At 36.2% G+C, this 11,725-nt stretch overlaps 1 protein-coding gene across 1 annotated transcript; it reads left to right on the top strand.

Annotated features, from left to right (window-relative positions):
• Positions 1–2,569: 2,569 nt before the first annotated feature.
• LOC131198254 (uncharacterized) lies at positions 2,570–11,219 on the top strand (the record flags this gene model as incomplete). The annotated part of the gene is made up of 4 exons (XM_058182744.1): positions 2,570–2,665; positions 7,935–8,019; positions 11,016–11,161; positions 11,211–11,219. Coding segments are annotated over 4 exons (336 nt in total), but the record flags the coding sequence as incomplete, so codon positions are not given.
• Between the last annotated feature and the right edge of the window lie 506 nt (positions 11,220–11,725).

The following is an 11,725-nucleotide window of genomic DNA, read 5'->3' as shown; positions in this document are numbered from 1 at the left end:
AGATTAGAAAGAAAACAGAACAAAAAAACAGAATAATAGAGTTGGAAGGACCTTGGAGGTCTTCTAGTCTAACCTGCTTACACAGGAAACCTTATACCACTTCAAATGCTTATCCAATATCTTCTTAAAAACTTCCAGTGTTAGAGCATTCACAACTTCTGGAGGCAAGTTGTTCCACTGGTTAATTGTTCTAACTGTCAGGAAATTTCTCCTTAGTTCTAGGTTGCTTCTCTCCTTGATTAGTTTCCACCCATGCTTCTTGTCCTGCCCTCAGGTGCTTTGGAGAATAGTTTGATTCCCCCTTCTTTGTGGCAGCCCCTGAGATATTGGAATGTTCCTATCATGTCACCCCTAAACTAGACATACCCAGTTCACATGCCCGTGAGACGCCTTGCTTGCATGTCACACACACGCACCGCTCGCTGGGAAAAAAAAGGATGGAAGGAAGGAAGGAAGGAAGGATGGATTGATGGATGGAGGCGACCGCTTTGAAGCGCAACCCTTCTCCCGCAACTAAGGGGGTCAATGTTTTCCCAATCCTAGGGTGTGGGAAACAGTCATTCTTTCTTCCCTAGTCTCTCCCGAGATCGCACTGCAGCGCCCATCATCCCCAGCCGGCAATCTGAGCTCGTGCCATCGATGTGGTCCTTGAACTTCCTCCTTGTTTCTAACCCAGCCTAGGATGGCCGGGCGTGGAGGGTATGGTGGTGGTAAACGACCAGGAGAAAGCTGCCTTTTCGAGAGGTCCTCTTGGAAGGCTGCCTTGGAAAGGGAAAGTGGGAGGGGCAGAGATTTCTCCTCAAAGGTCCCCTTGGAAGGCTGGGTTGGAAAGGGAAAGTGGGAGGGGCAGAGATTTCTTCCTCTCGGGTCCCCTTGGAAGGCTGGGTTGGAAAGGGAAAGTGGGAGGGGCAGAGATTTCTTCCTCGGGTCCTTCTAGAGTCCTTGAGAAACTGATATCATACAAGGTTAATAAATTATACCCTCCTCCTCATTGATGAGTTTTTCATCCTGAAATTGATTGAAACATTGTACCATCATATGCTGCCATAGTATAGTGTTAACAACATCTGTAAAGATGATATATGAGCATGACACTAAGTTTTTCTATATTTCCCTTTATTGAAAAACTTCCATCATGCTTCTTTCTGAAAACAAAGGTCATTATAATATACCTCATTATATATTTGATTTGATGATATTTCAGTTAATAAATACCATTTAAGGTGTTAAGCTTCCTTTCTTTTCAGCAGCAAAGTGAATTACAACTTTAAAGAACTTTATTACTTTATATTCATTTATTTTAAGTATAGATTTTAGATTTTTAAACAAATATGTTTAGAGCTTTTATATCTTTCAAGTTATTCAAATTATCCCCTCAGCAGGTATATAATGGCATCCAATTCCAATATCATGTTGGGGCTTTTGAGCAAGGGAGGAGGAACGCGAGCACCACCTTTCGCGCTGGCATTCCGGGATTTCCCTTTGTTTAGAGCTGGGAATCCTCCTTCCCCCTTTTGCACTTTTATTGTTTTTCGTTCAAATAAATATTCATGTTATTTTACTTGGCTCTATCTTTATTTTTTACATTGACCAGTAGCTGCCTCATTTCCCACCCTCGGCTTATACTCGAGTCAATAGTTTTTCCCAGTTTTTTGTGGTAAAATTAGGTGCCTCGGCTTATATTCGGGTCGGCTTATACTCGAGTATATACGGTATTTATTTGTTACTGATGATTCTCTGCCATTCTTCCCCCAAACAGCTATTTTCATAGCACTGAGTTTGCTTTATTTCTTTAAGGCTCTGCACAAAAAAACAAAACAAAAACCCAAAAGTACAATATTTGTTTCTCTTCATGAATTGTGTTCTTTAATAAGTTTTTACAACTTTGTTAAAAGAGGTTCCTGCTATTTTGCTTGTACCTAATTGTCACAGCGAGGACTGTGTTGTATAAGCTTGAGCTGTGCCACAACTCCGGTATTTTCTATACCTCCTAGTTATTCGTTCTGAGAGTGTTTTATTGAAGGACGTTGTTATGTAAATGTAATAATATGCACTGGTGAAAATATTATGAGTGAAAGTGTACAGGAATTCCTGTAATTTTATATGTTGATATTAGAATAATGCATTTATTCACTGCTATAGAATACCAAATTAACAACCAACAATAATAAATTTCATTTTTTAAAACTTTTTTCAGACTTAAGGGGAGAAGTACACTATGTTTCCCAGTGCTCTTATCAAGAAGCCATCCATATGTTCTTTTGACTCAAAAGAAAAATTTGCTACAAACCTGAAGTTAGCATTAGAACGAAATCAAATCCGTATATCGAAGCAGTGCAAAGCTCCTCCAGAAAGACAAGGATGGATGTGCCAACCACCGGATTTTAGCTATAAAGTGCACTTATGTTCACGTAAGCCAGTTGCAAAGTTCCAAGAGCTGGAAAAAAAGGAAAAAAAGAAGACATTTTCTGAAGAATTACATAGATTAAGATCAGGATTGATTGTCCCAGAGGACAATCTGAGACAAATAGAAGAGGACAAACAAACAAAGATTGTTAACAAGTTTCCTTATACAGGCTCTTGTGAAGCCAAGTTAATGTCTGTGAAGATGGGAAAATTTACTAGCAACATATACCAAGATCCCAAACCATATGATTACAGACAGGTAAAAGTTCAGCTGAGGCTGGAGCAATAATCTGTATAAACTCCTATCTGGGATTTATGCTACTTTATACAGGTGATATCAATCCTATTTTGTATGTGAGCTACAAAACAGTAACAAAGATCGGTTATCCTTTGAGAGGCTCAAAAACAACAAGATGGAAGCTATGATCACTCAATCAAAGCCTTACCCACTTTTGAACATGAGTGGCAGACACAACACATATAAAAAGGGGACAGGACTTTGTCTGAATTGCTATTCTGAATTCTCCGTAAGTGTTCTCCAACAAATAAAAAAGGGCATTTTCTGCACAGTAGTACACTTGCAGCAAAAGTCTTGGCTAGATGAAGATTGTGGTGTGGATCATATTTAACTGCCCTTTGGGAGGGTTAGTTTATGTGGCTAATAATAGCCATTGAAAAATTTCTTTGAAACCTTGGGGGTTCTCAGAAAATTCTTGAATTATTGGAATATTTATCTTTAGTCCCTTTGCTCACTTAGTGCCTGGATAATTTTTGAGTTTTTTTATTAAACTCAAGTACTTTTAGACTAATTCAACTTAAAATGTATTTCTTCCACTTATGTTCCATTGGTTTTCTCCACTTTTTCACAGCAGGAATTAGTTGTAAATTAGCCCCTCTGTGATATTGTTAAATTAGCAATATTACTTTTATTGCTGGGAAGTTTTGAGAACATAGCTGAAACAATAACCTTTCCTAATGTAATGTTTTCATGCAAGACCTGTTTTTGAAATGATTCACATATGGAAATTATTTCACTGATATATATATATTTTTTGTATTCCATAATATTTTTCACAGGGAGGTCTGTTTGTAGTTCATTTGTATTGCCTGCACGATTGTTACAAAAGATAGAATTTTAAGAAAACATGGTACCTCCCAGGAATGCATCAAATAATTGTGATTAAGGATGTTTTGTCGGTTTCCTTATTGGCTTCTAGACTTACAATATTGACGTCAGCTCTCATAATCAGATAGGAAACATGATGCACTAATTCTACTTTATTGTAAGACTACATTAACCAAATCTTGCAAGTTTGAAGGTATAAACTTCCTGCCACCTCTTCTAACTCCTTTACTAATTAGGGTGGGTCTTTCTTAAGTTTCTTTCTTTGATCTATATAAGCCATTGGAAGGGGGATCTTCCCCTCTCTTGTCTGACTGTTTCTTAGGTAGCATCTCTTCTCCTTATCCTCTCAGTCATCCAGCTATTCCATCACGTATTGTGAACTTAATTTTAAGGGACAAAATAGTTCTATTCAGAATAAGTTGAATAACATTACCTTGAAAAACCCTATTATAGTTTATATTGTCTATCCATCTTATCGGGACTGAGCACTGTTTTTACAACTGGATCTCCAATCCAGTTTATTAGTAGTTTTAGCAATCTAATCAAATCATTGATCTGTTGTTCAGATTTGAGTGAAAAGGAGAAATAGTTTTATTATCATCAATATGTTCATGAGACTTTATGCATAAAAGTTGCTAAAATATCTTCAAATAACTTATTTGTGTAATTGAAATCTTTAAAAGATAAGATATGCTCTAAGATGATTATAGAGCATTACAAGATCAATTATATGGCACTATATGTCTTCCAGCAATATCTTTTTGAATTAAATTTCTACTTTGGATTAGAATACAGAATATAGGGAAATGGTGGTATGGTGTGGTATGAAACCTACTGCAAGCATTTATGTGTGGCCAATTATCAAAATACCAGACTAAGTGAAAAATGTATTTCTGACTTAAAAGGACCATGTATTATTAACAGATTGTTTTATGATCTTTAGAGCCTCTAAAGAAATGAACATATGGTTTGTCACTGAGAATGTAGCAATAATTGAATAGCAATAAATGTCAGTCTTTTTCTGCTCTTTTTTACATATGTTCATTGATTAGACTATAGTTAAAAGAAAAACCCTAATATATATATTTACAGTACATTACACATCGGGGTGAAATCCAGCAGGTTCTAGTGGAAATTTTGAGCAGTTTGGAGAACTGGCAGCAGAAATTTTGGGTAGTTCGGAGTACCGGCAAATACCACCTCTGGCTGCCCCCAGAGTGGTGTGGGAATGGAGATTTTGCAATATCCTTCCCCCAGGAGTGGGGAGGGAATGGAGATTCTGCAGCATCCTTCCCCTGCAATGCCCACCAAGCCATGTCCACCAAGCCACACCACGCCCACAGAACTGGTAGTAAAAAAAAATTGAATTCCACCACTTGGAAAAAGTAAATATTGACATTTTGAATCTCTCAAAATGTTGAATCTTTCTTACTTTGCTTAGAATACATCATGTCTTTTTAGAGAGTCCAAGGATGGGATACTCCAACCATGGAAACTGGCCGATGGGTAAGAGAGTAGAATCCTATTTCAGTTTCAATTTTTTTAAGTTAATAGGGATACTGCAAAATCCCTATTCCCTCCCCACCAAGCCACACCACGCCCACCAAGCTCTACACGCAGAACCAGTAGAAAAAAATTTGCATTTCACCACTGTTACACATCATTAAATGTTCATTTCTTTTGCACTCTAACCCCAAATATGCATTTTATTATTACCACATTTTCTGAACTGTGAAGTATGAAAACTGAAAGATAATTTCATTTTGATCTTTGTCTTAGTTTTTGAAAGGGTGATAGCAGATCCTTTTACCTTAAGAGAAAGAACAAATACAATGTTTTCTAGTAGCACAAAGGAAATTCATTTCAATTCCTGGATGGATTGATTAATTACGTGCCATCAAGTCATTGTCAGCTCTTAGTTACCATGTAGATAAATTTTGTCCATGATACTCAACCTCATCTCTCAGGTCTTCCAACAGTACATCTATTGCCATTGTAATTGAATTTCTCCACCTTGCTGCTAGTTATCCTCTTCTTCTCAAAGCTTTTTCAAAAGCTTTTTTCCTTACAATGCACTATATCTTACAACATCTTGAATCTCCAAAGACGTATGTAAGGGTTCTCTTTGTAGACTTTAGTTCAGCATTCAATACCATCATTCCAGACACTCTTCTAACTAAGCTAAACCAGCTACAGGTACCTGAACAGACTTGTAAATGGATCACAAGCTTCCTAACAAACAGGAAACAGCAGGTAAAGCTAAGTGGGATCACTTTAGATACCTGTACAATTAGGACAGGGCCCCCCCAAGGCTGTGTGCTCTCCCACTTCTCTTCTCTCTGTATACCAATGACTGCATCTCCAACGATCCATCTGTTAAACTATAGAAGTTCGCAGATGACACTACAGTGATCAGTCTCATTCAGACAATGACGAATCCGCATATAGACGTGAGGTTGAATGACTAGCCTTGTGGTACGACCGTAACAATCTGGAACTGAACACACTAAAAACTGTAGAAATGGTGGTAGACTTTAGGAAAAACCCTTCCATACTTCCACCTCTCACAATACTTGACAACACAGTATCAACAGTAAAAACCTTCAAATTTCTAGGTTCTATCATATCACAAGATCTAAAATGGACAGTTAACATCAAAAACATCATTAAAAAAGGACAACAAAGAATGTTCTTTCTGCGCCAACTCAGAAAGCTCAAACTGCCCAAGGAGCTACTGATCCAGTTCTACAGAGGAATTATTGAGTCTGTCATTTGCACCTCTATAACGGTCTGGTTCGGTTCTGCAACCCATCAAGAAAGACACAGACTTCAGTGGATAATTAGAACTGCAGAAAAAATAATTGCTACCAATCTGCCTTCCATTGAGGACCTGTATACTGCATGAATCAAGAAGAGAGCCGTGAAAATATTTACAGATCCCTCACATCCTGGACATAAAATGTTTCAACTCCTACCCTCAAAACGACGCTACAGAGCATTGCATACCAGAACAACTAGACACAAGAACATTTTTTTTCCCGAAGGCCATCACTCTGCTAAACAAATAATTCCCTCAACACTGTCAAACTATTTACTAAATCTACACTAATATTAATCTTCTCGTTTTCATCACCAATCTCTTTCCACCTATGACTGTATGACTGTAACTTTTTGTTGCTATCATTAAGGGTTAAATTGCAACCTATGACCATCATTTGTGTTAAAAATGTTGTACCTTTGATGTATTTTTTTCTTTTCTTTTTTTTACTTTTTCTTTTATACACTGAGAGCATATGCACCAAAACAAATTCCTTGTGTGTCCAATCACACTTGGCCAATAAAATTTTATTCTATTCTATTCTTAAGGAAGAGGAACAAAACATTTTACTTCTTACCCAAGATGCTCCATAAGTTGTGATGGCGGTTGGGGGAGGGGGGATGGAAGGATAGGTATTAACAGTTGAGACTGAATGGTGGAAGTTGGAAAGATATGTTCTAACCAGATAGTATGGGAGGGGAAGGGAAGGATTATATTTCTTTAAAGTGATCTGGTGGTTAGCATTCTCCCTGAGAGCTCTTGAAGCCACTTGGGGGATTTATCCTTTCCCTAAGGGTCACATGAATCAGAGTGCAATTGTTTGTGGAATTTTCTTGGAACTGCTGCAAGGGCTAAGTTGTCGACTGGAGATAGGTTGTATCTTACTCTTCTCTCTCTGTTGTAAATGGCCTCTTTTACCTCTTTTTCAAAAGGATAGATCAGAACCTATCCTTCCACCCCCCCCATGACAATCTAAACTGTCAATCCATCCTCCCACCACCACCATCACAACTAATGAAGCTTCTTGGATGAGACAAGAAATGTCTTGTTCTTCTTCTTCAAAGAAAAACAGTCCAGTTGCCTTTTGAAAAAGCATCTTAGGACAGCTATGACCTGGCTGACTGAGAATTTCCACAGACAATACTCATCTTCCCTTTCCTGCCACCTTTTCTAGTAGTAGAAGCTTCTCCAAAGAGTTAGATAATGCACATAATGTATCCAAAATAAGATTATTTGACTTTTGTTCCTGAATTATTTAATATTAATTTATTTTAGAGTAATTATTCAAAAGATCTACCAATACAGATTTGAGTTTTAAAAAACAGGAAAAAAATAGTCTGAATAAATAAATACCAACTAATAAAATTAAAAAGGAAGCAAGACAGGAGTAGAATAATTTCAGTTCAGAATATCATAACAGGAGGTTACAAAAAGGAAAAGCTACTTGTCAGTATGGCAAAATTTTTACTGTCCTAATGAACCATTATGAATGCCTAATTGGAGACAATTCATGAAACATGTCTTTAGAGTTATTTGCCATCAAAACCATATCTTTCTCCTTTGTTTCCCCCTCCCCCTTTGCAGTATGAACAAGGAATACCAGATTTTGTGACAAGTTATGACAGGGATCCTTTAAATCTAAAGTTCAAATCACAATGTTTAAGCAAAAGTAAGTCTTTGCTGATGTATTAAGGTAAGTATGAAACTTCACATGGATCATATAAACATTACAGTTTAGACATAATCTTCTCACATTAATAAATATTGGGATGAAGATACTTCAAGAAGTCAAAAAAGTGCTTGAAATTTCATCTATGATCATTAATTTTCTGGAGTGGAAACATATGTTGAGCCCCATGTAGCTATTTATTTACTTTTTAGAACAAGTACAAGAAAGGTTAGCGATTAGTGATTGTTAACAAAATATTTGTTATGAGTTCCATTTGACTCTCTATGTATAGAGTTCATGTGCCAACATTAATTCTTGGAGAAGTTTAAAGTTCAACTAATCTTTATATATAAATAAATATAAAATTCAATGAAGTAGCTCTAATTTTTCACTTTTAAGACATGACAAATAGTCTAAGCTATATATTGTGTTCTCCATACTTCACAGATATAAAAATAGAAATGTTAAATGATAGATTGTGATCCATGGAACTATGCCTTTAGTGGAAAAGGGAATATCTGCTGCATTTCTTCCAAAATTTCACACAAGATTTAACATAGATTCCCACAGTTAATAGTAACACCACTACACAGAATAGTTTGGGCAGTGGTTTAGTAATGTGGAACAATTGTGTAGGTCAATAAGTTCAAAATGAAAGAGTTAATTTTTCAGCTTTCATTCTTATAATGTAAGATAAATTTAAGCCTATAGCTCTTCTTTCTATCAAAGATGAAAAAATATAGTCTGATGGTAGCCCACGTTAAAAAACAAACACTTCCTCAGATACACTGAAAATAACTGGGAAAATAAAGAATCATTGTACCAGGTACTTAGTAAAGTAGGTATAATGGACAGATAACAAATCCATATGCAATTTTGGGTACGTTTTATTTTATAAAAGTGTATGTGCTCCACTAAGAAACTATGAAAAACATAAAACATATAATAATAAGAGTTAGAAGGGATTTTGGATGTCTTCTACTCCAACTTCATGCTCAAGCAGGAGATCCTATACTATTTCAGACAAATGGTTCTCCAGTCTCTTTTTGAAAACCTCCAGTAATGGAGCACCACAACTTCTGAAGGCAAGCTGTTCTATTATTGATTACTCTCACCATTTGGAATTTTCTCCTTAGTTCTAGGTTGGTTATCTCCTTGTTTAGTTTCCATCCATTGTTTCTTTTCAGTTTGAAGACACAAGACATTAACTTGAAATAGGTAGGCATTTCCTGACCATGCTCCTGATTTGAATTTAAATCATGGTTTCCAGTGAGGATTCATGTTGAATTAGGTATACCTGAAGGAGCAGGATAACACTGCAGTGGAGACCTGAAGCCAAACAGCGAATTCTGACCACTGCAATCTTTCCAGGTAAAGGAGAGATTTTGAGGTCATCCAATTGGATTCTGGACAGTTGCTCCTTGTTAATAGACTGCAGAACCTGAGGTTTTTGTAGTTGGCTCATGAGCTGCAGGCAGGGCAGGCTTTGGCCTAATTTTCTACCCAGAAACAATTCAGAGGCTTCATTTAGATACCCCCCACCCCACAATGGCAGAATCAGCTTTCACACCACCAAAATCATATCACAGGGGTGTAGGGGGGATCTAAATCTAAACCTATAATTTGTACTCAAATATAAACATTCCCATACATAAATATTCAGGATATATTGGCTTTTTATATGATGCCCATTTGTCTATTTGCCTGTTTGAGGTTGATTCTGTCAAGTATATTCAGCTTTAGGTAACGTCAATTATTAAGAAATAATATCAGTAGTCCTTGACTGACAACCACAATGAAGCCCAAAATTGTTTAATGTTAAATACATTTTTTAAGTGAGGTTTGACCCATTTTATGACATTTCTTGCCACAGTTAAGTGAATCAATGCAGTTGATAAGTGGATCTAGCTGATAAGTGGATCTGGCTTCCCTATTGACTTTGCTTGTCAAAAGTTGCAAAAGATGATCTTGGGACATAGCAACAGTCATAAGTATGAAATAGTTGCCAAACATCTGAATTTTGATCACATGATCATGGGGCTGCTACAAAGGACATAACTGTGAAAAATTGTCAAAAGTCACTTTTTTCAGTGCTGTTATAACTTTGAATGGTCACTAAATGAACTTTTGTAAGTACTTGTATAAGGAAGAAGCCATTTATTGTGGGAAATAGGATCTTGGACTAAGTAGATTTTTAATCTGACCTATAGAATTCTTTTTACTTTTCTTCAGTTCTACTGAACTTGTAAAATTAGTGCTTTGTATATGTCTAATTCTTTTTTTCCCCTCTTTTTAATAATGTGTGTTGCTGACCAAAATCAAATAGTTATTGAGTTAGAAGAGTATTATTATTCAGTATTTATTAGGAATACTGTGCTTAATGTTTTTAGTAGACAGTTATTGTAATTATATGATTCAATCCACTATCTGCATACTTTGCGAAGTGCCCAATGATACCTGAGGGAGAAGCTGGGTGAGGGTTTTTTTAGTAATCCTATTGCTCAACAAGTTTTTTTTTCTTGGGGCCATTTTAAAGTAAAAGTTTGCAGGTGAAAACTTGCATCCACATAGTTTTTATTACTGTATTTTCATTTTAAAATTTGTTGTTAAAACAACTTTCAAAGCTCTTTTTTTTTTTGTAAATAGTCTAGGCGTGCTTTAAAATGATTATTTCTTAATTGGTTATGGATAAAGTAGGTTGGCAAGTTAAAAAAAAAATCAAAGGAAAATCTACTACCAGAAAATTACCGGTGTCCATGGATACCTTACTTAACCTGGATACTTTACATTGTATTTTAAAAATGCCCGTGCCTTTTCTAAAGTAATAAGAATAGCACAGTCTGTTTATTATTAAATTAAATTCTTAGTGTATTTTTACAATTTGCATTCCATTTCTGAGTCTTCTTTGGATTACGGGCTTAAGTCCTTCCATTGTTAAAAATAGTGTGGTATGGTTATTAAGCACAAACTATTGTTTGTTGGTGAATTTGCTTCAGTTTATGGACTGCATCTTCTGAAAGATGAAAAAAAAAAGTCCAGCTCAAAGGAAAGATTCATCACCCACAAGCCTCAAGAACTGAAGTGGGATTCAAAGCTATTTCTACCCAAGGAGCCCTGGCCTACAAAAACTGGTTCCTTTACGGTTAGTATAAGTCAGGTTTTGATTCTTCTTTATCTGCATTTGTCCATAGGTGTTTTGAGCACTTTTAGGGAGAATATTAGTTGCAGGAGTTTTAAAAGCCTTAGCAAAGATTGCCATTTGCTGAAGTTTAACCTCCATGGAAACATTGAAAAAGCAAATATCTAAAGATGTATTAAAAATCTAGTTCTAGGGTTTCCTAAGTTTCAAGAGTGGTTATTGCTAGAACTGATTTTGAAAATGTAACCTTATTTTGCTTTGCGTAAATTGCATCATAGGAAGTATGTTCCCCTATAGTGTTTTTCTGTCGAAGCACCTGGTCTGCCCCAATGTGGGAGGGAGCATACTGCTTCCCTTTCCCCTTTTGCCTTTCAACTCCAATCTAGAAGTCCTCAAGCAGTCGCATTCATGACAAACCATTTTATACCAAATATATATTTGCTGATAAAGAAATAAAAGGAGACTAGTATAGATAGTCTCTTTATCTATTTTATATATATATATGGCTGTGAAGGTTGGACCATAAGAAAGGCTGATTGCTAAAGAATTGAGGCCTTTGAACTCTGG

The sequence above is a fragment of the Ahaetulla prasina genome, chromosome 4, assembly GCF_028640845.1.
Source record: "Ahaetulla prasina isolate Xishuangbanna chromosome 4, ASM2864084v1, whole genome shotgun sequence".
NCBI classification, from domain to species: domain Eukaryota; kingdom Metazoa; phylum Chordata; class Lepidosauria; order Squamata; family Colubridae; genus Ahaetulla; species Ahaetulla prasina.
The sequence above is the reverse complement of the archived record's forward strand: the minus strand, read 5'-3'. Positions and strand labels throughout refer to the sequence as shown.